The 27,047-nt window shown below is 41.2% G+C and overlaps 5 protein-coding genes and 2 pseudogenes across 7 annotated transcripts; 2 read left to right on the top strand and 5 right to left on the bottom strand.

Moving 5' to 3' along the window:
- Nucleotides 1–105: 105 nt before the first annotated feature.
- On the bottom strand, nt 106–826 carry LOC116252882 (17.8 kDa class I heat shock protein-like; annotated as a pseudogene).
- Nucleotides 827–2,495: 1,669 nt separating this feature from the next.
- Nucleotides 2,496–3,231, bottom strand: LOC116252175 (17.8 kDa class I heat shock protein-like). Its single transcript, XM_031626280.2, has one exon. It carries the CDS (start codon nt 3,084–3,086, stop codon nt 2,601–2,603), a length of 486 nt encoding a protein of 161 aa, XP_031482140.1. The 5' UTR covers nt 3,087–3,231; the 3' UTR covers nt 2,496–2,600.
- Nucleotides 3,232–4,657: 1,426 nt separating this feature from the next.
- Nucleotides 4,658–5,400, bottom strand: LOC116252209 (18.2 kDa class I heat shock protein-like). The gene has a single exon (XM_031626329.1). The coding sequence runs from the start codon at nt 5,297–5,299 to the stop codon at nt 4,832–4,834; it is 468 nt and encodes a 155-aa protein (XP_031482189.1). The 5' UTR covers nt 5,300–5,400; the 3' UTR covers nt 4,658–4,831.
- Nucleotides 5,401–6,727: 1,327 nt separating this feature from the next.
- Nucleotides 6,728–7,863, bottom strand: LOC116253143 (18.2 kDa class I heat shock protein-like; annotated as a pseudogene).
- Nucleotides 7,864–8,061: 198 nt separating this feature from the next.
- On the top strand, nt 8,062–14,236 carry LOC116253142 (uncharacterized). 3 transcript variants are annotated; one of them, XM_050077214.1, is made up of 10 exons: nt 8,062–8,210; nt 8,403–8,488; nt 9,278–9,361; nt 9,451–9,609; nt 11,645–11,897; nt 12,015–12,821; nt 12,957–12,992; nt 13,125–13,309; nt 13,386–13,673; nt 13,812–14,236. In XM_050077214.1, exons 4-9 carry the CDS (start codon nt 9,476–9,478, stop codon nt 13,639–13,641), a joined length of 1,671 nt encoding a protein of 556 aa, XP_049933171.1. In that variant the 5' UTR covers nt 8,062–8,210; nt 8,403–8,488; nt 9,278–9,361; nt 9,451–9,475; the 3' UTR covers nt 13,642–13,673; nt 13,812–14,236. The 3 variants fall into 3 exon arrangements, with proteins under 3 accessions (XP_049933171.1, XP_049933170.1, XP_031483781.1); XM_050077213.1 differs by having other exon boundaries at nt 8,065–8,210; nt 12,015–12,992; nt 13,851–14,236; XM_031627921.2 differs by having other exon boundaries at nt 8,065–8,210; nt 12,015–12,992.
- A 2,372-nt stretch (nt 14,237–16,608) lies between these two features.
- LOC116253046 (uncharacterized) lies at nt 16,609–17,728 on the top strand. Its single transcript, XM_031627772.2, has one exon. The coding sequence runs from the start codon at nt 16,852–16,854 to the stop codon at nt 17,500–17,502; it is 651 nt and encodes a 216-aa protein (XP_031483632.1). The 5' UTR covers nt 16,609–16,851; the 3' UTR covers nt 17,503–17,728.
- Nucleotides 17,729–18,312: 584 nt separating this feature from the next.
- On the bottom strand, nt 18,313–19,703 carry LOC116253368 (gamma conglutin 1-like). Its single transcript, XM_031628153.1, has one exon. It carries the CDS (start codon nt 19,687–19,689, stop codon nt 18,463–18,465), a length of 1,227 nt encoding a protein of 408 aa, XP_031484013.1. The 5' UTR covers nt 19,690–19,703; the 3' UTR covers nt 18,313–18,462.
- Nucleotides 19,704–27,047: the final 7,344 nt, after the last annotated feature.

The following is a 27,047-nucleotide window of genomic DNA, read 5'->3' as shown; positions in this document are numbered from 1 at the left end:
AGAATTATTTGTTTTAATTTAACCAAGTGGTGAAAGGTTTTCTTCTAGCAGTTTTATTGTCGTGAATGTTCTTTTATTAGATTGCAAACTATTTATATGTGATGCTTATTTGACAAGTGTTTTAGTTTCAAAGCAGTCCTATTTAGTATCTCTTCTCAAATAATAAAAAGACAGGCGGCTTTAGTTTTCATCATTAGTATCTTTTTTTATCATTTCATTTTAAATATTCAGAGACGGAGGACCCCGAAATCCGCTCAATCGGAGATTTTAATTGCGGGCTGCTTGGCCTCCCGCTTAGACTTTCGGCACGGTCACCGTCAGCACGCCATTTTCGATCGCCGCCCTCACTTTGTCTACCCGGGCGTTCTCTGGCAGCTGGAATCGGCGGAGGAACTTGCCCCGGCTGCGCTCCACCCGGTGCAAGCTATCGCCCTTCTCCTCAGTCTCCTTGCACCTCTCGCCGCTGATCTGAAGCACGCGGCCGTCCTCGTTCTCGACTTTCACCTCCTCTTTCTTGAGACCCGGGAGATCGGCCTTGAAGAAGTGCGCCTCAGGCGTCTCCTTCCAGTCGATCTTAGTGTTAACGAAAGCGGAGGCCTCACCGCCCCGGATGAGGGAGCGTGTGTTGAAGGATGAGCCCTCGAACGGATCCCAGACGTCGAGTGGGAAAGGGTCGGAGACGTTGCTGCGTCGCCCAAAGAAGCTCGGGATGATCGACATTCTCTCTTCTCTCTTCTTCTTCTTCGCCTGCAAAGCAAGAACAGGAACGCCGAGCGCTACCAAGGAAACAAACCGGCAGTATTGCAGAGCCCTCTCTCTGAAGGGAGTGCCTTCTCAACTTGTTGGGATGAAGGCGAAGGGCGGGCGTCCTTTAACTATAGCGGGAGAATGAGAACCTCACCAGAGCGTTCCAAAAGCGGGAGAATCGGATGCTTTCCGGTTATTTCATTAAACGTCCACCATTTTCTGAATTTTTCGAGTGCAGCCCCTGCACACTTCTTACTTTGACGGAGGGCTCATGGAGTTGTGGGTGAGAACACGGAAAGATCAATGAAAAAAAAAAAAAAAAAACAGGTTTCTTTGTCAAGCTCAACCTTCCACCAAAAAACTAGTTAGAGAAAACAAATCATAAAAACATTTTCACCGTGAAGCATTTTGGTCCTCGTGCCTGCTTAATTCTAGATCTTCACAAAAATGCATTCCGACCTGATGCAGTCACCTTGCTGAAATTCTAACAATTGGTATAACAATTACACGTTTTAACTTGCTACTACAAAAAGCCCGTTTACAACATTGATTCAAAGGTGAAGAAATGCCTTTCGATGGATTCTACTGTTTGTTAACAAGATAACGCAGGTATGAGCATTTGGTTTCGAGCAAAAGTAGTTCCGTTTTTTTCTCGTTTCATTCAATAAATCATACTTATTCCATTTGTTTCTAAAACTAGAGCAGGAGTGGGAAATGAGAGTTACTATTTTTTTCCTTTTTCAAATTTATGTAAACTACAATTGCCGAAAATTTGCAGGTTTAACAGGTTGATCCGATTCTATGAGTCAATAAGTAAAAGCCTATTTGATTGAAATGTTTTATAAAATTGGTATGCACATTAAATTTTCATGTGCTTTTTCTACTTTTGACTCGTTAATCGTTTGAGTTGCTTTTATCTAAAGGTTGGTTTATTAAAAAAACATTAGAAAGCTAGATCCATTAATCGTTATACTGCTATAAAGTATGATAATGCACAACGAATGTGCATGTTTTTATGATTCTAACCATTTTTTTTTTCATTTTATGATTCTAACCATTCCTCATTCTTCATTTGTGAAGAAACATGGAGTTAATGGGCCCCTGAGATACATTAGAAAACACAGCGCTTTGGAGATGAGTGCCTAATTGGAAAATTTTCGCTTGGGGTGGTGAAGCCATCGACTGATCGAAACAAATGGTCGAAGAAATTGACAAATTGTTCATACTTCAACCACTAGCACAATTGGCATTTGGACCGGCCCTCAACTATTTTGCGATTGAAATTTAAAAAATCACGCTGAATTTATTGAAATTGATTCCCATTTCCTCACTGTCTATCAACGCATTCTTCTTAATTTTCAGCGAGAGTTTGCGTGTGGTTATTAAATCTTTTCAAGTATGTTTCACATTTACTTTGTCGATGTACCTGAATCCGGAAACCCAGGGAATTGTGAAGGAGGAGGATAGACGTAAAAAGTCGATGAGAACCGAAGAGAAAAACAAACACTCAGCTGCAATTGGAAACTCTCCATCGAAGCTCCTTTCTGCAGACTCTATAGTAAAAGAGATCTAAACTTCAAAGAATCAACAAGAAAAGACGGCTGAAGAAAGGTCGTAATTTAGGGAACTAACGTTCCTTACTAGAATTCATCATTGATCATTCCAAAACGTCCTGAGAAACACGGGAAGACGACCCTGAAAGGCTGAAAGCCTGAAACTGGGAGAGTTCCGGACAGAGCACACACAAGGAAAAGAAGGGAGATTTCACGAAGACAAAATGTATTTCCTTACAGCAAACAAAAGAAGAAAAACGACTACGCATTTGAAGACAACCAGATTCCAGGAGAAAATGCTCAGCCGGATATCTCAATTGACTTGACTTCCGGCTTCTTCACCTCCTCCTTGGGCACGGTCACAGTGAGGACGCCGTTCTCCATCGCTGCCCTCACCTGATCCACTTTAGCGTTCTCCGGCAGACGGAATCGCCGGAGGAACTTGCCCTGGCTACGCTCCACGCGGTGCCAGCGATCGTTCGTCTCCTCCACCTCCTTGCTCCTCTCGCCGCTGATCTGAAGCACGCGACCCTCCTCGACCTCCACCTTCACCTCCTCTTTCTTGAGGCCCGGGAGGTCGGCCTTGAAGACATGGGCTTCGGGTGTCTCCTTCCAATCAATCTGAGTGTTGACAAACGCAGACGCCTCGCCGCCAGCGAAGAAAGAGCGGGGCTCAGCCAGAGAGCGGGTGTCGAACGGGAAGCCCTCGAAGGGATCCCAGACGTCGAGGGAGAAGGGATCGAGGACGCTGCTGCGTCGACCGAAGAAGCTCGGAATAAGCGACATCTTCTCTCTTCTTCTCGTTCACGAAGCAAGAACCCGAACGCTGATGGGGAAAGTCGGGATGATTCTCACACCTGGAGTTCCGATCTAATCCTTGTTGGAGCAGGTTCTGCAGCCTGCAGGGGACGTGCTTATATCGAGACGGAGAGAAAAGGATTCGAGAATCGAGAGCATTCGACGGCCAACAGCAATGAGCAATCCCGAATCTTCCATTTCTTTTGTTATTTCGCAACAACGCTCGAACTTTCTACATTTTCTCGAACCCTCACGAACTTTCGGCATTATTCCAGCATTGTCGTCTTGTCCATCGGGAAAACCATGCAAACATCGAGGGACGTTCGAGAGGGCGGGAAAATAAGACAAATATCAAGGCCACTTATCACGTTGAAAAGGACAGTTATGGATTGGAGTATGGGCTTTGTCGTTAAAACCTTTGAAACCTGTTCATCAAAGTTTGGAATAATGCCTACACTCTATTCTTTATGTTTTTCTCTTTTAACTGTTCATCACATTAAATCAGATAGACGATAGCTAAGTGATTATAATAAAATTATAATCAACGTCCAATTTTCCTTGCGTATTGACTCAAGGTTATTTGTAACTTAAAGCTCCAATTTATATGCCAAAAAGGCAATTTTTATTGAAGAGAAACATTGCAAGTTCACCATTTTCTATTATCTTTACTTACTATATCTTTAAAATATTAATATTAATTAACTATAACCATATAGTAAACTTTTTGTTAATGTTTAAAACAAATATGTTTTATTTTTTTTTATTAACGTAAGGTAAGTTCTTTAATTATATTAACAATATTGGGCACATGTTTCATGTAAAAGCCCACCCACGAGTAGAAGGTACTACATTTTCAGTGAGCAAGGCCTTCTGGAAGAAGGTCCTTTGATTCTTCTAGAGCCCTAAACTGTGTCAACACATCAACAATAGCAGTGATGTCAAGTTCCACCATAAATGCTCGAAAAGCATAATACTTCAAAGAATTAAAACAATCAAATTAAAGACCTGTTTTTTCTACTTGTTTCTAATCTAACCAATTTTTTTATATGCTTATAACCCAACAAGTTACACTATACCTTCTAATAGATTATACCCTCTGCTAGCACAAACTCAATATTGTTCCAACCACAAACAAGCTTATTTATGCTTGGATGCTTGACTGTTCAATTAACTTAAAGTTGACCCAAAAAGTTAATTCCATGATTAACTTAATTCATGAAATGGCATAAGCACAAGCTTAGCTTAAAATACCATATTCACTTGGCTCGTAAAGTTAGATTAGCTCACTAAGTTTATAGATGGAATGAGTATGAATTGAAGCGCCGAGATCTCTATCACCTGTCAACTTTAACAAAAAGCGATGGCACCAGATAGAGCGAAGGCTGAATTATTTTCAACTTAGGTGAGGTACGATACCATCGTCTTCGACCATCCGCAGTTCCTTTTCTCATCATAAGAGGCTGTTGATCGACGATTTTGGCAGAATGCCACGGGAAAATGATGATACAGGGACTGAGAAGACGGACGGAGATCTAAAATCCCATTCTATTAGTATTCATCATCCCAATACGTACAGAACCACACTGAAACACAAAGGAATCCCGCATCACCAACGGCAGAAAACGAAAGCAAACAACGCGAACTGAAAACCTACAGTATTTTATACTTTTTTAGACCAGACACAAACGCAGTGCGATGACCACATAACATATTCAGAGATGGAGATATTATGCTCAACCAGAGATTTTAATTGCCTTGACTTTAGGCTTCTTGACCTCCTGCTTCGGCACAGTCACCGTCAGCACGCCGTTCTCCATCGTCGCCTTCACTTTATCCACCCGGGCGTTCTCCGGCAGCTGGAATCGGCGCAGGAACCTGCCCCGGCTGCGCTCGACGCAGTGCCACTGATCGCTCTTCTCCTCAGCCTCCTCGCACCTCTCGCCGCTGATCTGAAGCACGCGGCCGTCATCGATCTCGACCTTCACGTCATCTTTCTTCAGGCCCGGGAGATCGGCCTTGAAGACGTGCGCCTCGGGCGTCTCCTTCCAGTCGACCTTAGTGCTGACGAAAGCGGAGGCCTCGCCGCCGCCTACCAGGGAGCGGGTGTTGAACGGGAAGCCCTCGAAGGGATCCCAGACGTCGAGTGAGAAAGGGTCGAAGACGTTGCTGCGCCGTCCAAAGAAGCTCGGGATGATCGACATTCTCTTTTTCTTCACCCACAAAGCAAGCAAGAAGGGGAGGGCGAGTGGTATCAAGAAAACAATCGACGAGGTTGCAGAGCTTTCTCTCTAGTTGGTGTGCTTTTCTCGACTTCCTTCCTTGTGGGGAAGAAGGTGAAGGGAGGAGTCCTTATATAAAGGAATAAGGACCTCTCCAGAGCGTTCTACGAGCGGAAGAACGGTATGTTTTTTTTTTGTTATTTCACTAGAGGACCATCACTTTTTTGTATTTTCCGGAACTTTCTGCACACTTCCCTTCTTACCGTCGGTTCACCGGTTGCGGCCACACTGAGAAGCATGCAAAGAACAAGGCCACCAATCACATTCTTTCCACTCATCCCCTTGTTTTAACATTTTTTTGTATATATATATATAATTAAAAAAAATACAAGAGGAAGAGGAAGGGGAAGGCGAAAGCCTCTTTGCCTTGCTGAATTCATGGTAAACAATTTTAGAGCAATTAAAAACCCAATAATTTTATTTTGTATGCAGAAAATGAGTTAAATCATCTCATACTTATATAGCTTGCTTTTATGGTTCCCTCCTTCAGCTGCGATCCTCTGATCTTAAGGTGAGATTAATGGTTATGAAAAAAAAAAGGATAAAAACGAAAAAAAGAATATGTGAAAACGAACAAAAAAAAATTGAGTGAAAAAACTGTTCCCAAAATGAGATCGATTGAATATATACATACATAGCCCTTTGAGTCATCAAAGTATTTTATAGTGCTTTTTTAAATCCAAACACATAGATGAATTCTCCTTATCACAATAACAAAAACAAAGCAAAAGCTCGATATGTAACTAGTAAAAATTTAAAATTTTTAATTAATCTAGTAAGCTAAAAGCCTTAGCCCTTAAATTTCTATAAAATCGTGAAATCATTTACGGATTCGGATTTAAAATGAAAATGTAAATGTAAAATAAAAACAGATGTACTAAAGGTATATTTGATTGGATCCAATGAGATCTATTGACGTCCCTAAGTATCAACTTCTCAAGACAAATGGGCTGGATTTTCAAGAATTTGTTCCCACTACCCCAATTTATACTTTGTTGACAAGAGGACCGAACTATTGTATCTGGATCTTCACAAGACACGCCGTCTACTTTTTTGCCATTAAATCAAAGAATAACATTAACTTATTGATGATGCTAGAAATACCCACTTAAAATTTGAAGGTAACGGCATAGACTAAAATATTATCCCTGAAGTGAAATGGCAGCCAACGTGATAAAAAATCGCAAAATTTTATACTTGGGAAAGCATGCAATCTTCTTCTTTTTTTACTTTGTCCAAGCAATTGCGTATTGCATTTCAATATTTATAGGTACGTTTTGACATTGTACTTGTCGATGCATCCAACTCGGTAACCAAAACCAGAGAATTGTGAAGAAGAAAGCCGCAGAGTCACCCAGAACCGAAAAGAATTCTTTCTACATCCCAATCGGTGGTAAAAGAGGTTTAAGCTTCGAAGGATCGTTAAAAGAAAAGGGGTGTGAACAGTATTCATTGATAGGGAATTAGCAATTTAAACCCCCCTTCCTGTTAGTGTTCATCGTTACAAAAGGTAGTATGCAGCATCACTGACATGCCGTGGAGTGGAAGGCTGGAAGGAGGAGGGCTCTGGACACAACCCTCACAAGAGAAAAGATGACAGACGAACGAGGTCAAGAAGACACTGGGTTATACTCAGATCCACATCATTGCACCAGACACAAGAAGACATATGGCTCCGTCTTTGAGACGACCAGAGTCCACGAGAAATGCTCAGCCGGAGATTTCGATGGACTTGACTTCCCGCTTCTTGACCTCCTCCTTGGGCACTGTCACGGTGAGGACGCCATGTTCCATCGCCGCCCTCACCTGATCAACCCTGGCGTTTTCCGGCAGCCGGAATCGGCGGAGGAACTTGCCCCGGCTGCGCTCGACGCGGTGCCAGCGATCGTTCCCCTCCTCAACCTCCTCTTACTCCTCTCGCCGCTGATCTGAAGCACGCGGCCCTCCTCGATCTCGACCTTCACCTCCTCCTTCCTTAGGCCCGGGAGATCGGCTTTGAAGACGTGTGCTTCTGGCGTCTCCTTCCAATCAATCTGAGCGCTGACAAACACAGACGCCTCCCCGCCGCCGACGAGTGATCGGGGGTCAGAGACGGAGCGGGCGTGGAAGGGGAAGCCCTCGAAGGGATCCCAGGCGTCGAGGGAGAAGGGGTCGAAGACGTTGCTGCGACGTCCCTAGCTCGGAACGAGCGACATTCTCACTGCGACTTCCGCTTCACCAAACAGGAACAGCTTGACGGTGGATGTGATCGGAAAACGATCAGTTGTCTAGTGGAAAGCCCTATCAGTTCTAGGATTACTTTCGGATCTTCTCTGAAGACGGCCAGAATCTTGCTCTCTATGTATAGAGGGAGGGGAAAATGGATCTGAAACGTGTTTCTGTTCCATTGCTTTCCGTTGATCTGTTATTCCGTTACAGGGAGGTAAATCCCCGTCGGCGAAAGACGAAGAAACTTTGTGCACTTTTCCCCAGCAGCCCACAACTTTCTGCACCATTCTTCTTCAACCAGCCTGCGTAGCGCGGTAAAGCGGTGAGCATTGTTCAGCGAACCGTGATAGCGGATTTTGGACATTTCATTTAAATTTCTGCGGCTTTTGGTAAAATTATAAAACATTACGTGCTGGCGAGATATGCTCCCTCTAAACCCCACCAATCGGTTGCAAGTTTGGGTCCATAAGCTAATAAACCCGATCCATTGTCGTGCCTACGGGGTTCAGAGTACACGGTACAGAGGAGCTAAAACCCTTGCAAGCCAGTCTCTGCCTCTGCCTCTGCCTCGCTCTCTATGTTTTTGGAGGGAGAAAGTTTGTTGCGTCGCTTCACGATTGTTCATGTAATTCCTTTATCTTTTGCATACCATGTTTATTTTGTTCGAATATTAGTATATGTGTTTGACTCCGTGACGTCGTGGAGATCGTACGTTGTTGTTGGGGGTCATACAGTTGCCATCTTCCCTATTTTCCCTCTTGTTCTGCACCGGCGTGGGTTCCTGACGGCTTTTCATTTTTGTTGGATTTGCGTGTAGTTTCCGCTGACATGAGAAGGCTGGTAATGACATGATGGGACGTGTACAGGGAACCTTCCAAGATACGGTTGCTTCAAGGGTCTAAGGTGATTTTTTTTTTTTCAAAAGAATGGTGATTTAGTAAAGAGAGAAGTGGGATTGAGGGCGATCGTCCAGCGTTATGAAGGAGAAAAAGTGGAGATTTCTTCCTCCCTGTGAGGCTATTTGGATTGATTCTCTTCTTCTTTTGTTACTGTCAGATGCATTAACAAATTGAGCTGATATTTACAGTTGAATTGTGCTGTGCTGGTATTCTTTGTGTCTTTTCTCATACAGAAACTTCATCCGCATTTAGGTTATTATGCATATTTCTTCGAACTTTTGCTTGAACATCAGCGAGAGCTTTCTCTTTGTCGAAGTAAATTAGCTCGGCTTTGCACAATAAGAAAGAATCAGTCTCCTTCCATTCAGAACTCAAAATGGGCAAGAATTTTGCTAAGATTAAAAACGACGGTGTTTCAGTTAAAAACAGGAGGCAGATGATATAGAAGGTGCACCTGTTTGACGCAGTGGAAATAAAGACAGAATTCTTTCCCATCTCTAGTTTCTGTGGAATTAGCTTTTTACCGCATTTGTGAAGCATCTTTTACTAGAATAGCTCCTGCGAGGTTATTAAGTTCACCTGAGAATACTCTAAAAGCGGCATGATCAATCTTCCTTCTTAATTTATCAGTATTTTGATCATTCCAGGTTTTATTATGAAGATACGTAAGGGGACAACAGTTATACCAAATTGCTTTGCGTTTAAGATATTCAAGTCCGCTTATTTGATGGGTTTCTATATGTAGTTAAGACTTAAGAAGACACCTTTGCTTGTCTATTGGTTCTTATGGCAGCTTGCTGATTTAAGGAAAGGGCGAGCTGAAATTTGTCGTCAGAATTTGATCCATAGAAGGAGTGAACGTTTAGCAGCAGAACAAGTATTTCCTATTCCTCTTGAAGTTACAGATGTTGTTTCTTTTCAATGTTTATATGTTCTAGGGACTTAAGAGTTACCCTCGATTCTTAGGTCGACGACAAAATATCTCAGCAAAATGCAGTTGTTAAAGATTGGCTCCGCACTGCAGACATTCGCGGTAGCTTCGCACAATCAAGCTTTCAGGAAAAAGGCAGGCAACCGGAAAACGAGAGACGAAAGGAAGGCTTTAATAGAGTCTTTTATAACACAGTAATTTTTCATTTCCTGATAGTATAGTTTCCATATCGTTTTGCTTCAAAACCGAAAGTTACATGAATTTCACTTCATCCGTGAACTCCCAGTTTTCTTCATTATGCTCTCTTTTTCTCGATCAAAGATTCAAAATTGAATCTGCAACTACATAATATTGACAAAATAATCACCAGCTTGGAAAACCTCTTTGACCTCCGTTTCAAGACTTTTGGTTTAGGTCAAAATACTTAATTTAGTGGTATCCATCCTCAACACACCTACACTTGCCCCGTCTAATGTCTTCCTACTATATTGTGTCCAATGCCATGCTCTGTCTGAAACAATGTGGGCTAACCCTCAGCACACAAAGTTGATTTGGAATAAAATTTCATGTTCTGGAGAATGTCCAAGTTACACTGGAACAAGAATCATTTTGTTCCGATGCTCCCAAACTCTACAATTACTTCCTTATTCATGTATGAACAAGGAAGATTGCTACTCCTTGAAGTGTGGAAATTCATTTTAGGCCCACTGTTGCAAGCTTTTGGAACACTGGCTGCAAGTAAAATACTCATACAAATACTATTGTTTACTATTAACTTAGTATCTTAAACCATTTTATTTAGTTTGTGATGAAAAGTACTATACTACAATAAGTCAATAACAAGAAACAACCCTTAGAGAAATTCAAAAGGATACAAAATAATACAGTCAGTGTTGTAAAAGGTGTATCATAATGCATATTGGTTAGGTCGACCTATATGTGTATCGTAATGTATCGTAAGTGTTTCACAATCATATTATAAAATTATTTTTTTAATTCATAAACAAGTCAGAAAAATAATGTAAATAGAGGAAATTTTGAAAAAACAGGAAAAATCAACAAAAATGTATTCTATATAAAAAACCCATTACGTACATAATGAACATTCATGGTTCATCATTATAAGCCATAATCTGTTTAAAAAAAAAAAGTTTAAAGTATGTTACATCACATCAAAACTTATATTCCATAATTGTCCCCTATCAAATGGAAATTGAAATTATGTCTGTGACTAAGTAACATCATGATTATCATCAATTAATACGATAAGCTTCATTTTCTTCGTCTTCATCATCATTTCCGTTCTCATTTGCTTCAATGTTTGTTTCATTGCTTCTTTGTCTTTATAAAACATCAAAAACTCCCCCTCCCACAACGCTTAGGATCCTTGAAAATGAAAGGAGAGAGGTGCTTTTAAAGGAAAACTTGATAAAAAGGGGCATTGGGGCCTTTCACTAAAATAAACTTGTATCATAAGACATGTCCAGTATAGGTATGATTCACAAGCATTTTTGTGTATCGATGTCGTATTAAACCTATACGATATGTCTGTGTATGACACGTCCATAAATATCATATGATACAAATAGCACTGAATACACCACTTAACTAGAGATGCAAACATTTGTATGGACTCATAACCCTAGTTTTATACAGGTGGAAACTACCAGCTGTGCCTTAGAGAAGCATTAATGTGTCCAAAGGCATCTAAATTCGCAAGAGATTCAAGATTGTGTTATTCCAATGAGACTAGAAACTAAACAGAATTTGTTACTTTGTTTCATCCTATTCATTACTAAGAAGAAGTCTAAAGCTGAATGGTGTCTAATCTTCACACCGTGATATTTCTTTTCATATTTTCCCCTCATTGCTTTTGGCAATATTGATCATGCTTACTTCCTTAGAAACCTTGGCTTTAGAAATATAAATTTGTGCCATTCTGCTTTCTGACTTGAATCTTTGGTTGCAAAGTTCTACAAGAACTAGTGTTTGGTTCCAATCATATCAATGATCTTATGATCTATTTGGAATTGTTTTGTCATTTAGGTTCGGCCTCCCATGGTACTCCATACACAATTGCACATGTCTCTGATATGTTTCATTGCTGGCTGTAATTTTCCCTTGTTTTTGGGTGATTTTGGGTTCTATTAATTTCTCTGACAAACTTTAAGTTCCTATTTTGAATATTCTTTAGCCTTTTATGAATCATCATCATACTGCATGCACCAGGTACAGAAGCTTGAACAATGGAAGCTACCCCTCACTAAGGCTTACACACAAGGAAGTAGGGGGATCCTTTTACACTGTACGTGAAATCACGAGGGAAATAAAGCAAGAGACTGAGAATTCCAGCCTTTCGATTTTACCTGTAGAGGAACAAGCTCTTCATAATCCAACAACAGATTGTACCATGGGATCCTTGCAAGCAGAAAGGCTAAACCTTGCAACTTTATCATCTACTAGCGACTGCACAATAGGGCAGGTAATGGGTTCTTTTGTCCGAAGCAGTGACTGTGAAAGCATTACTGAGTGCTATCTAACACTTGCAACCAGCACACCTCAGGGTGAAGATGTTGAAAAATTGAAATCTTTTGTGCAGGAAGTCTGTCTATCTGATTCTGAAGACAATATCTCGATAAGTTCCACTGGCAAGGATGATTGTAATAAGGAAGAAAGTTTATGCGCTGCAGTATTAGGCGAAGATCTGATTGATGAAGAAAATGAAGCAACCCTCGTAATGGAACAGAAAGAGCAGGAGCAGATCAGTGTAGAAGGCACTGAATCATTTCCTCCAGTAGCTGAGGGGGGATTGGGGGAAGGCATGACCTTAGCAAGCTCTACTGACAGCCCTGATCCCACATTCTATAGTCACAATCACACCATTGAAGTGGAAAAAAGTTGTGACTTCCTTCACAAAGATGGAGATCTCCTGAACTGTGGAAAAGAAGATCAGTTAATGAGCAACCTACCCAAGGAGGTGAAGACTGGTGAAAGCAGTTTCATTTGTGAACAACTAGAAAATTCATGCTTGGCTGAGCTGAAGGCCACAGATTCAATGTTAGAAACGGATCGAGCTATTAATGATCATGAAAATGGTACTACGCTGTCCGATTGTGATGCAAATTCAACAATAAGTTACCACAAGCCTGAGGCTGCACAGTTGGTTAATTTTCTGACAGGGAAGAATGATGAGTTATCTGGCCAAGCGGTTCAAGGCCATCCTTCATCAATATCTTCGACATTATCAGCTAACTTTTCTGTTGGTGGCTTCCTAGAGATGGAAGAGTCGTTAAAACAAAATGGAACATCTGGACCAGCTAACATATCAGTTGAGGACAAGATCAACTCCAATGAGAGTATTTCTCCCTCCTCCAGTCATAAGAAAAAGAACTTGGGCCTTGAAAATGTAAGGGGTGTAAATTCAGATCCTTGTTTTATGCTGACTCCTGGAAGTGGTTCAATGTCTTCCCAGATAACCAATAGACCAGAAAACTGTGATTCTCAAATTGTTAGTTCTGACAATGATGACTTTTCTGAGCAGGAAGTCAATCTTCATGAGTTGGTTCCAGTGTCAGAGGTTGGTTCAGGTTCATATTCTAAGTTGTGCACCTGCATTGTCACTCTTTGTGCTCAAATCAGCGTGTGTTTCCCCATGTAAAGTGCTATATCCTAGTATACATTACTGATGATGATTTTGGTGATTTTACAGCTGGAAACTAAACCGAAACCCAAAACTGAAGAGGTTAAACATGTTGGTGGCAAAGAGGCTTATTATATAGCGTCAACTAGACATTCCCAAAATGGGGATATTGTTGCCTCTCATGCTGAAGCAGGTGCCATGATTGCCAGCACCTCAAACAGCATCAGCAGCAATAGTCCTGTTCCAGCAACTAGGTATGAATCTTACATGCGTCGTGTTATTTTCTATAAATCCTTTAAATGTTATTCACACATTTTGGTTCTTTGCCAGAGCATCACGAGCAGTAGGCCAAAGAACTGTTAGTTCTGCTCGGAAGGAAAAAGAATATGAGTGGACTCAGTCAGTGAGACTTAGTCGGTCGATCCTGTACACACATGGAAAATTTCCCATGAAAAGGAAAGAATTGAATATAACAAGGAGGGCAGAGACTAACTCTTTTTTGGTGGTAATAAAAGCCTTCCTAGGTGCCTTTTTCCAGGTTTTGAACAGAATAGTGCAGGCCGTGAGCTCAAAACCAAGGACATAAAAGATCAGGGATTTGCCTCAGCACAAACAGATGTAATATCTCTTCCCCTCCACCCCTTGACTTTGTTCTAATTCTACATGTTTTCTGGATGATAGAAGAGTACAAGGGTCCAGCAACGTGATTCGTCTTCATGAGATCTTATTAGGTGATATTGATCTTCTGTTCTGCAGGCTGCGTTAACTCTCACGCTTCTAACTTGCACTTTGCAGAGTTAGCCGGACCAGCTGCTGACTCACATTTGGAAATTTATAATTCCATGAGCTTCAGTCTGGCATTTCGTGCAAACACTTCCTGCAGTGCGCTGGGGATTCCGTTCGGAAGTAACTATGTAATTCGGTTTCTATATGCTATAACCAAAGTCGATGGGCATGATCTTGTAAATATGGTAATTTTTTTCCTTGCGTGTTTCATGAACTGTGATAAATTTTTTAGTCTATTGGCGATTGAGCCTTTGTTCAAACATTAGTGAAGTTGTCGACATAATGGTGATGACATGCGGATGCAATGAGAAAGTCGCTGCTTGTGAAGTGCAAATTGAACCAAGGTGTCTTCTTCATGTAGCGTTCAGGCCGAATGACAAATGAATTTATTTCGATACCTTCCGTGTCATGCCATGTTAGAAGCATTTTATACCCTGTAGTGCATCTGCTTGCTAAGTGCTATATACCTCTTTAGTGTTTAGTCTGCTCACATGGGTAATAGACGTCTCAGTGGAAAGAATTCAAGATGCGGATTTCTGAAGGCATGGATATGGGGCTGTCAGGCATCTGGAGTGTGAACAAGTCATACCAAGTATTTGTCAAATACTCCAGACATGTCGAATTTTGTCCAGCTATTTGGAAAAAAAGAAGAAGGGGAAGAACAAATGTGAGTGTACTAATCCAAAGTTGCTAAGAGCAAGCAACAAGGGTCTCGACTCTCAACTATTAACACAAAGCTTGCAATGCCGGGAAGATGAAAAATTGCCGTTCTCGACGTTTATTCTTTAAGTTGAAAGGTGCTGCTTTGATGCTCGCTTTTCTTTGGTGAGTGGAAAATATTAGAGAGCAACCAGCGTATCGCTGAAGATGGACCAAGCAAGGGGACGTGTAGTCCATGCGATGCTTGCCATGCCGACGTAGTCTGATCTCGGTGAGTTCGGTTCCAAACGTGAGCCGCTAATTGGCGGTCAGTAAAAGTGTAGCCTTCTGCTAGAAATTTAGAAGTGTGAAAGTTCTCCTTCTAGAATTATGGCCAAAAGTTAGGTCCCTAAATTTCCAAAAGAAAAAAAAAAACACTATCCGACAGATCTGGAGAAATCATGCATTGCACATGAACCGAAGACTCGTACGGTGGAGCATCCCATTCCATGTGATCCTTTGTTCATATTAGAAGATGAGTGTTAACAAAGTACCGCGAAGAATCTCCGCCGGAAGATATTGCCTTGTGTCGTGCAAACATTTGGCAAACATGGAAACGTATTAGGTGCAAACTGTAAGCATTTGGTGTTCTTCCAGACGAGCAGGTGGATCATCTACTAATTGGTAGGACGAGTAAAGAAGAAGAAAGTTGATTCAGGTTTTGAAAAAAGATAAATTTTATGACGTCCCACAAAATAACGTTGTCATTTTTCAAATTTTTATTATGGACTAAGCACATTATGCCAAATGAAAGCTGCCAAGTTTTACCCTATTGGTTCAAGCAAAAGCTTAAAAGCTATGCTACAAAACCTTTAAACCTCACTGTTTTGGCCCGCGTGTCCTTAAACTTGTGTACACAAATTTCCAACTTGGAGTGGAGGTTGGTTTTCTAACACCATTTTATGGCCACCCCGTTTCTCTTTTCTCCTTCTTTCATTTCTTTATCGATACTAGTTATCATGAAAATATTAGAGTCATATCCCCGAAGTCTAACCCTTACAAGTCGACATTCTCAAACCCCAAAATCTTTCAAGCAATGTGTGACATAGTAAGCAGAGCAGGAAAACTCTTAAAATTACAAAGTAGCGATCAGCCCCACCCTGATTCCCTTCGGATCGAACAACACGGTGTGGTTTTCTGCATCTGATACAGAGATTGGTGCGTCCTCTGCATTCTTCCCTCCATCAGCGAACTCAAAGCATATAATGTTCCTGCTCACAAGTGACGAGATGAGGTCCTCCAGCAAGTCCCAAGATGGATCGAGGGCATTAAGTTATTTAATTAGTAGGTATAGCATGAATAGTCACCAAGGTTTTAACTACAAAACCAAGTATTAGTGCTTGAAGAGAAAACGCTTCTATAATATGTTAAAAAAGCTATTTAGTTATTGGGTCAAATAGGATCAATTCCCTAATTCAAACGGCCGCTAAGTGACAAGTTTCACCTCAGACTTGGGGATGTCAGGTTTATGAGAATATTGACGAGGCACCGAATCCGCGGCTATTTTCATGGCCCCAATGGTAACATACAACTCCAACGCGCGGAAAATGGTTTAAGAGTATGAAATTCCAGAGGCGCAAGATTTTTACAGGGAAGCTTCGTGATAATAAAAATATAATCCAATTTTTATATTAGCAAGCCCATACTTAATTTTGCTTCCATGGAAAATTTGAAAGGCGTGCATGCGACTTTTTCAGACAAGAAAACCACTTAAGCGGTTATCAACTACTCCGTCCACAAAAGGATCTTAAAAGGGCCAACGTAAAAACTAAAGTAACTAATTTGAACATGGTTTCACAAAAGAAAAAGCCGTGCTTAACTAATTTAGATATGAAAACTTAATGTGGAAGAATAAGACATAAAAATGCTGTCCCAGTGCTAGGCACTTTAACTCATTAACTCAACTTGAACTGGTGATTGACCGACTAAAAACTTACCTACTTTTAACATTACCAAAAGAAAGATTTCTGGTCCTTTTATTGCACTAAAACCTTCCTTCTGGCCCGAACATATTCCTCGTGTCTAAAGTTTACACAGAACATATTACAAAGTAATGGAACATTCGTGTCTCAAAGGGAAGCCGGACAGCAGCTTTTGTCTTACATATGGCGAAGTTCGTCTTCCTTCACCTTCTTGCTGTCGACACGTTTCAAACATACTTTTTAGTCGTGGCAGCACCTCAATCCTCTCCAGACTCCCAGAGTCAAGGGTTTCGTTCTTCTCCGAGTTTCTAGTCTGCCACCGTGAGAACCTTTCACCGCCCAGAAGGTCCAGCCAGAGAGGTAAAGGTGGAGTCGGGCGGGGTGGATTCATGGGTCCTAGGCGTTCCGGCAGGTTGGTGGGGTCGGTGGTGAAAGAAACCAAGGTCGTGGAAGAGACCGTCAAAGTTGTCGCCGACGTCGACGACCTTTCTTCGCTCGAGCCGTCGGCCATCTCTGCGGGGATCATCAGAGAGATCCCCGTGGTCGAAATCAAGGAAAGCAAAACACCCCAAAAGAAAGTGGAACCAGAAGCAGCACCGTTTCCCCTTGAAAAGAAACAAAAAGGAATAGAAGCGAAAGAGGTCGAAGAGAAGGAACAAAAGGGCCATGTTGATCAGAAGAAAGAAAGGAAGCCGCAGGAGCTGAACAGGAGGAGAAAAAGGTTGCGGAGGAATGAAGAGGGAGGGGTTGGTGCTTACAGGAGCTATGTTTACAAGGTGTTGAAGCAGGTTCACCCTGAGCTGGGGATATCGTCCAAGGCCATGGACGTGTTGAATGGCTTCATGGGGGATATGTTCGAGAGGTTGGCGGAGGAGGCGGCGACTCTGCAGAAGCATACGGGCAGGAGAACTCTGTCCTCGAGAGAGATACAGATGGCAGTCAGGCTGGTGCTGCCGGGGGAGCTCGGGAAGCATGCAATATCTGAAGGGAGCAAGGCCATTACCAACTATTACAGGTATCCGGAGAAGAAACGTCGTTGATGTAGACTCGTTGGTTCATGGCGGAATCTGCATTCTGTTTTCCTGTCGTCTGCTCTCTCCTTTTTCAGATCCTTTCTTGATGATATACATAAACCATACGATGGAATAGATGTACCTAATGACAAATTACTCATGTAGATTGAAGCTTCTTTTTTGCTCTATTTGGCATAACGATTAATCACTGTGCTGAGTATTTTTACTGTATTTAGATTGATTTTGTTTCTTAGGGCATTTTCTTTTCTTTCTTATTTTGTAATCATAATGGGACTCTCTGCTCGTCTGTGAAACACGCGGCAAATTAACTCATCCGGTGCTTGTTTGTTGCTTTCATCCGCTTTGTAACGCCTATCTTAATTTCTTGTGTAAAACGCAATAGCTTTCTGGCGCTGGCAAAAGCAGTCAAAATGTGTGGGATCGTTCATTGATATGTAAGCTTTCTTTTATTTGTTTTTTTGTTTGCTAAGGCGGTCAATTGTGAACCTCTTGTCATTATCTTTCACAAAAACACTATCAGCACTCTCGATTGCACATTTTCTAACATGGAAGAAAAAAATCTTGAGTTTCTTGGCCTGTTAGATTCTTCGAGGGTTTAAAGGGTGGTTATCTATAACGTGTACTTGGAGTGACCGTGAAGCCAAAAAAGAGAGAAAAAAAATCTTGTCAACGCTCATACCTATCTTGCAATTGTCCTGTTGATTGGCATTTTCCTGATCTACAAATTAACTTAGACAATATTTCACCATACATACTTCTAAAGTATACGAAAGCTCTTCTTCTAACATTGAAAGGCAAAAGCTCTTATTGCTGCAACATTGGTAGCTCTGTCTCGAGCCTATTGAATATAATTTGATCAGCAAAGGACCCGATTGCCCTCTAATTTATTCTGCAGTCTGCATGAACACCGATATACATATTGTTTACAATACTGTAAAGTAAAACGCATAGCTCCGCAGAGACGTCTCAAGCTCTGGCCAAGAAGTCACCACAGTAGGCGTGGATATAGTTGATGTTGGTAGCGCTGATCCCTATCTTCTTCGCTTCAAAATCAAACAGCATGAGCCTTTCCTTCATCTGGTAGAGACCAATCACAATATCATCCTCTGGTTTAGGGCCACCATCGAGATAAGTCAGGCACAGCACGTCATGGCTCACCTGCTTCATGTTGTCAGCATTCAAGAACTCCCACACATCCCCACCGTCCATCTTGAGATTGACGACGGGCCCAATGTACAAGAAATCCCACAGGCTGGGTGGCGTCCCCCTAGGGAAGGCCGACACGTTGAGGCACCTTCCGAAAGGCTTCACCAATGGCGCGGGAGGGATCTTCCTAGTTATGTTGTCAAAGGCCTTGAGCATGGCCTTGTAGAGAGGCGTGGAGAGTGTGGTGTAAGGGACCTGGGTGCTGATCCTCGTCCAGCCCTTCACACTCGTGTTGCTGACCTTCCCCAAGTCGTACCCAACTATCTCTAGCTCTTTGACCGGGAGAAATAAGTCATCAGGCCGAGCCGGGTTGCGAACCATGGGCGCACTTGACTGGTACTCGGTCGCCTCGACTAGGCCCGGAGGGAGTATATAGTATGGCCCGTCTCCAAAGAAGATCATGCCGGGCTTGGAGTCATTGAGAGGAAGGCAAAAGGCGAACCTCTTCGCCAAGCTGGTCAATTGAAACTCAAGATCTAGGTTCGACCCGCCGAGACCGAGACACCCAATTGAACCGGCCGGTAGGCCCATGAGAGGATGGGGAGGTGCACATGAGGACATGACATTGTGGAAGGTTAAGGACTTACCTGCCCTTGAACCATTTGTGGCTTTAAAGGCAGACTCAGTGTAGGTGAGCTCGGACCAGGCTCGTCTACCTGTGATTGGGTTCTGGACTCGAATGTTGCATTTGTGCCCATGGCAGGACACATCCCCAGAGTTTGACGATGCGGCGGCAAGAGAGCACTGCTGAGACTTGCAGGGGAAGGTGACATGGGTGCGGTCTCTACGACACACCGACCAGACCGAGTGGCCACCCAGGTCAAGCAGGTAGTTGCGGCCCGAGCCAAGTGAGACCGTGTACAGGTACTTGGTTGTGTCTAGATAAACTGGTGCAACTACTGCATTAGGTGGGCTAGCGAGAGATGGCAATGAGTTAGAGAAGAGAAGGAGGAGGGCGGCAACTAAGAAAGAATTCCGGTACTCCATAGAGGGAATGTCGATGGAAGAATGGTGGTGACGAAGATGGTCAGATGTCCTTAATTTATATACATTTGGCTTTGTATTAGCTGGGCTGCACTTCACCTTAAAGAATGAAGGTTGCGTATCTTTATCATTTTCCGTGACACTTTTTTATTGTTAAACTGCTTATTTAATTAATTAGTACACTACAGTCGCACATTGTATTGCATTTTGGTAAAGGACGCTACCAAAGTATGATATCTTACAATTTTCAACGGGGCAATATTCAAGACAGCTAGCTGGAGTACATCATATGAAGAAAACAGATTCTAACTTCTATTAATCTTAACACGATCTTAGTTTTCAGTTTTTTCCCGTTCATCAGATGTTCAATATGTAGTAGCTCATGGCATCTCTCTTATGGACGACTCAAATTGCGAGCCCCAAGAGTTGCAGAATTGTTTCTGCTTTGAATTTTAATGAAGGAATGTCAGAGGCACTGTTGGGAAAAGTATTGGAGACAGCCAAGAAACTTCAGTCGTATAGGAACAACATGCGCCAAACTTTGAGCTGAAATAGAAGCAGCTAACGTATTAATGAATCCTAGAAAATTTTGTTTTGACTATCAAGTTGTAGATTAGTTAACCTATGGCCATCTCTTGATTAATGCACAAGAAAATTTTATTAATCCCTTTGACCAGGAGGAAGATGAGGATTAGAGGCAAATGTGCACTTTTGAAAAAGAAAAAAAAAAGAAGAAGAAGCCATATCTAGTTTGAAGCAGCACCTTGTAAACCAAATTTAAAAATATTAGTCAAAACTTTTGCATGTCGAGAAGACCAATCGCAATTCGCATGGCAGAATTCGACGTGACTTCACGTGCCCCATTTTCTACAGGAAATTCAATAGGCATGGTAGTTCTCTTGCATGCTATCAAGCCGGAGTTAGAATTGTTCCTTAGGGAGCCACTATATTATTTTTTTCACGAAGGCCAAGTGAGCATTTTTTAAAACTTTATATGGTTATTTTCTATTTCTCCAAAACTCAAGGTCGGCCATAGCCTCTTCTTGGCTTGGTCCCTGCATATTTTAATGGACGTTTCTAGGAGGCGTTTGATAATAAGAAAGTTGTGTTCTTTTAAATATAGAATTTCTCGATCTTTAGGCATATTTATGGGATACTCGGTTTCAAAGATATAACATTCGTGTCATCAAACACCCTTTTAAGTTTTTGTTTTTATTATTTTCAAGCAATCAGCTAATTTGTCTAAAGGGTATATATGTGTGTTTGTTTTAAAATTATGTTGGGGATTTTCATGCACGATGATTATCCAGGGTCACATATGGGTCGGACCGGGTGTTATTTATTTATCATTTTTTGGCTGCATCACCTTCATTTTTCTATTTGATTGCCTTATTCTGAATGTTAAAGGAATGTGAGTCTTACAATTTAAAATTTAGAGGCGTTTTAAAAATGCTAGTGTTTGCATAACCAATTGAGTCCAAAAGCGTGTCCATGGTTTAGTCTTGTGAAGTGTGTGTGATATTGGGGACTTTTTGTCTTTAGGTGGGGAGTCAATTGAGTGGTCGGGTTCTTCGCGAGTTCCTCCCGTGCAAATGGAAAGAGAAGCTAATGCGTATGTAAGTTGAATCGAGAGTCTCTTTAAACTTACATACGTGGGCCTCCCTTTTGCTTATAACTACAATCAGAGAACCATCTTGTAGAATTTGTTTTAATTCAGTATAATTATTATACTGCATAGCATGCACAGAAAACTGTATCTATTCGGTGGAGGTTCTTTGGTGCTAAAAATGTAAGCTGAACTACAAATCTACAGTGCCTTTCTGTTTCTGATGTAAAGTATTTGCAAGGAAAGCAACACATAGGAGTCTCATAGTCTAGCAACATGAACCGAAGCTTAGGCTCTTGTACCAATGCAACTTACAGGATTAATTGTGTCCTACTTTCATGGAAAGGAATGTTGAACCTAGTGGAAGTGCTTGAGCAAGGGAATCTTGATAACAAAAAACAAAAAAACTTTTAATCTCAATAAAAGTTATTAATCTCTCTCCCTAGATGTTTTATCCACCATCTTGCTGCACATTATATTATTCAAGACTGCATTTTTTATCCTGTCTTTGTCATGTTGCATTAAATTTAAATCCATCTGGACCATACCATCTGAATGAGATAATAATTTATTGGAATCTCGTGTAATATATTACTGGGGTGATAATATGACCTAAGTGTCTCTCAGCTTTTTAGACAATGTTCCAAGAGATGGCTGTGATGTACATGTGCATATGAACATAGAACATTGATCATTTCTTCGTGCATGCACTGTCAGCAATGAGTCATGATGCCACACAGCCACAGTCATTGGCTGACATTTTATTTGTGCAATTCTTGTTCTGGTTATACAGATCATTCACAGTAGCTTCACTTTGCAGGTTGCTTGTTATCGCTTAAATCTCAAAAGCAAACCTATTTTCGATTTTTTCAATTATGAAAGACAAAAATACTCAACTCTCTTCTTACAAAGTGGTTAGCACTTTAGTTTAGTTTTTGGTGCAAAAGAAAAGCTTGCACATGAGTGTCACACCTTTCAGTTGATACCAGTGAGTATGGACAGCAGGTACATCATTTTCTCTTTTTTAGTGTCGCCTGGTGGGTTAGTTTTAACTTTTAACTTGCTTGTTCACAATTGTTCATGTCTGGATGTTTCCAGGAAGCATCTGCAGTGGTTCAACCTTCATCTAAAAGAGAAGGGTTTTCTGCCATACCTGAAAAAACATGGGATGATATTGGTGGTATGCATTCATTGAGGAGGGATTTCGAGCTTTACATTGTGGGACGAATTAGGCATCCAGAAGATTATGAGGTAATTTCTGTTTTTTGCTGAAGAATGGCACACATTTTCTAGTGTTAATAAGGAGCTAACAATGCAGCAGATATTTCATTCAAGTCCTTTTGCATCTTTCCTTTTCAGTCGATCAAGGTTTTATTGTTCTCTCAAGCAAAGTCTTTGGCTGAGTGTACAGTCCAGGACCCCAAATGTGCATGGTCGTTCCTTCTTAAATTAGGGAGATCATAGGAGGAGGAGGAGTTCCTTAGAGAGTCTTATGGGGAATGAGGTCAAGTTTTATCGCTGCCTTACTATATACTAGAACAGAACATCACAAAAGCATGTGTTTGTATCAGCTCACATCCAACATAGCCCCTCAAAAACCTTAGGAACTTGATAACGAGTTGGTTTTCATCTGAGACTTTAAGAGCAATACCATTCATATTGTTCTCGGTTCACAAGTAAATAGTTGTACAGGACCTGTCTAAAAAAGTATGTTCCATGGTAATTTTTCATGAAACTTTGAACTAAAGGTATTTTTCTTTTTCTTTCAGCTTGCCAATGGGTTTTAATTAAGCAGGTCGATTTAACTCACATGGTCTTAGAAATACCGCCTGAGAGAGGAACAACGGGATCCGTGGGCTTCCGCCATTTCTTTCTCTTAGCCTTTTCCAACTTATAGTGCGTAATAATGAAACAACTCTCTCTAACCAATTTTGTAGTAAGTGAGGGCGCAATAAATTGAGGTATGCCATAAAAGCATAACACAATTGCTCCTATCCAACTGTGGGTCTTCAAAATTTTAGGAAATTTTCACTTTTTAAACCTGATTTTTTTCTATAATTGCAAAAAGGAGACCCCTTTTTTTAGTACCAGGTTCTTGAAATGTGAAAGTTTTGTTTTATATTTCGTATTACCTCATTTTGTTTAATGGAATGGACTTATAGTTCTAAGAACTTTCAGTTTCATGTTTGTTCGTAGTATTTTTGTTTGAAAATACTGCACGGATTCATCTGAAAACCCGTGGCCTTCTCCGATCGATTTGAGGTGCATGATGCAGAATGAATGAAGATCTTGAATCCATGGATATTTTCAAATTTCAAGAATTGAGGGAAAGCGCTACTTAAATCAAATCCAGGGTGATCAGACTCTATCTCAAGATCAACACGGATGGCCATTCACCGATGACGTGTTGTACATCATTCGTGTGGATAGCAAGATTTTCTGCATAGAAAGATGACGACTGACCACTATAAGCCGAAGTGTTGATTGGACATACGAAAATGATCGATTTCAGTGGCTTTTTTTTTCTCAGGAAGAGAAAAACAAAAAAACCAATGGTGAACCGACATGGATGTACACGGTGTTGACGACTCGAATCAGAATTGATTAAATCGGTGCCAATGGAGTCGGATGGTCCTAGGGTGAACAATGTTAGGGGTCAGCAGTACTCTTGTGAACAAATATCGAATCGAAACGGCTCGGTCTTCACCGAGTCATTTCTTCCCCAACAGTCCCTGGACGTTCCACCTCTTCCTCGACCACTGTAAGCCGAATCGAAAGGGATCTCTGGAACAGAACTCCAGCCACACACGTAATAGGAATTGCAAAATCTGAACTTAAGCCCATTTTTTGGAAACGAAACACATGCATAATGATTAAAATGCAAATGTCCTATTTTGTTGCAGTGAACATTCTGTAAAATAGCTTTCAGTTTCAAATTCAAGTACCCTAGCAGAAAGTCTCAAAAATTATTTAATGTGGCATCATACCTCTTTTCTTTTTATTTAATGTGGCAGATTTTTGAAGTATGGGGCAAAAATTAACAATGAAATCTATGTACACATCGACAATCGTATGTACACATCACGCGCGTATCACAACCAGAGCAGTGCATAGAGATAGAGAACGAGAGAGAGACAACCAGAGCAGTGCATAGAGATAGAGAAAGAGAGAGAGAGACAACCAGAGCAGTGCAGAGAAAGACAGAGAGAGAGAGAGAGAGTAATGAACTAAATTTATTAACGTCGAGAAAGACAACCAGAACAGTGCAGAAGAGACAAAGAGAGAGTACTGAACTAAATTTATTATGAACATAGCATCAAGTAGGATTCGGTTGCCCACCAGCATGGTTGATAGATCACGCTCCAAAGCACCACCGCCAAATCTTGTAGAAGATAGTCGCAATGTTGACATCCACCTTCAGGGAGGAATGAGAGAAGGCCGTTTCCCTCTGCCACCTGCAAACACCCAAAACAAAGGACTATGGCAAATATGAAAACCAGCAATAATGTGACACATACAAAAGCAGAGGAATGACTTGTACCCACTGTGGTGGATGGTCTGCACCGTGTTGAAGTCCAGCCTAGCAAGCTCATGTTGGACTTGGGTTCTCCAGTCAGTCCTCTCCAATACTTCAGTATGCTCACCGACCTTGACGTTGCAAACCTTTTTGTTGAGGGAGAAGGAAGCCAGCAACGCTCCCTGTACCTGTCGATACATCCTCTGGTTCCTCTGGTCCATTGCTCTAATGCTCTGAAGAGATGAAGAGAAGATGTTCTGAAGAGATGAAGAGTGTACATTGAGTGTCTATATATAAGCTTACCTCTTACCAGCTGATCAAAAACCACTAAGGAAAGAATTTACCAGAGAGAGACAGAGGCGCCCATCTTACTGCGACCGAGCGACGTTCCCACACTTGGAGCACTTGGGCTTGTTCAGAGTCTTCAGACCCCTGAGGGGCACGTCCGTGTTCCCTTGCGGACTATTTACAACCATTTGTTCGCCGGAAGCCGGCGAAGCACCAGCCATGGCCGGGAATTAAGGCGCCGGACGTCGACTTGATACAATAAGACGAAAAAGGCCCAAAGCCGCAAGGGAAAATTTTTTTCGCCCTTTTCACGGTGCCACTTATAGGGTTACGGAGGGGGCGTGAAGATTGCCTTTGGTACTTTAGTTGCATGCATAAACAAACAAACATGAAACTGAAAGTTCTTAGAACTATAATTCCATTTCATTGAACAAAATGAGGTAATACGAAATATAAAACAAAACTTTCACATTTCAAGAACCTGGTACTAAAAAAAGGGGTCTCCTTTCTGCAATTATAGAAAAAAATCAGGTTTAAAATTGAAAATTTCCTAAAATTTTGAAGACCCGTAGTTGGATAGGAGCAATTGTGTTATGCTTTTATGCGTCATGCTCCATTACTTTCCTCCCCGAATGGTAAATGTTGTTTCAACTTCTCCACTCATATGTAAACTTTGTTTCTTCTCATGTTTATTTATTGTGTAAGTAAGTTTTATTTATTTATTTATTTATTGCGTAAGTGAGACCGAGCACGATCAAAATCATTTATGCAAGGAAAGCCCATCTTTATTAGTTCTATGTTAGCTCAAACCCCAACCCTTGAGCCATATAGGAGGAGTATTTCAAACCCCAGCCCTTGAGCTATAGAAACTAGTTTTGAATGAGTCATATTGAACTGTAGACCTCCCAAGTCCAATCCATGGACGCTCTTATTATTCTGCTTGAAAGACCCCACGAGACAAATGACGGATCAAAGTTTCAAACCAAGACGGCAGCACGCCACTTTTCTTGGGATCTCTTCATAAAAATGGAACCACATGAAGCCTTATATCAAATTCATTCTTAATCATGGAAATCATCAGCCTCGAATCGTTAAACGGAGGGATTCTCTTCTTCTTCTTCTTCTTTGAATGACTTTCTTTCTACTTAAATGATTAGCCATGAATATAAATACTCATCACCTAGCTAATCGTGTTTGATTTGATTGAGTTGACTCTGGACTGGAAGTCCAAGGTGATAAACTGTTAATAGAAATGCTTTTTTTCATAAAAAATCTCCTGTTACCTCCCATCTCATTTCTTTTCCAGATTAATATCATATAGTCTCTCCCCAACAAAATACTGATTATTTTTACGGCACCGATTCTCCTTGCCGTATCACTTTGTGTGTTCAATTACTTAGAAACATAAATCCTAGCAATTCAGACTGTTGATTTCTAATAAAACCTTGAAATCTGTGCTCAACTGTGAATTTAAGGTGTACTGGAACTCCGTAGCACGAACAAGATGGGCCTTTGACACACAGAAGAGGCAGACATGTCCCCCGCTCCAACAAACATTTATTTCGAAAAGCGAAGTACTTTCATCTATGTTTTTTTCTTCCAGTGCTTGCATAATCATGAACTTTTCCTGTCCATTCCTTGCCTCTATCCCACTTTTTTCAAGTTCTTGTTAATTATGTTAAAGAAACTTGAAATGAAACAACTCTCTCTAACCAATTTTGTAGTAAGTGAGGGTGCAATAAATTGAGGTATGCTTTGTTAAAGCCTACATATGGACAAATTAAACTTACTTACACAATAAATAAACATGAGAAGAAACAATGTTTACATATGAGTGGAGAAGTTGAAACAACATTACCATTCGGGGAGGAAAGTAATGGAGCATGACGCATAAAAGCATAACACAATTGCTCCTATCCAACTATGGGTCTTCAAAATTTTAGGAAATTT

Source organism: Nymphaea colorata, chromosome 4 (genome assembly GCF_008831285.2).
Source record: "Nymphaea colorata isolate Beijing-Zhang1983 chromosome 4, ASM883128v2, whole genome shotgun sequence".
NCBI lineage: Eukaryota > Viridiplantae > Streptophyta > Magnoliopsida > Nymphaeales > Nymphaeaceae > Nymphaea > Nymphaea colorata.
This window is presented reverse-complemented; position numbering and strand designations above follow the sequence as displayed.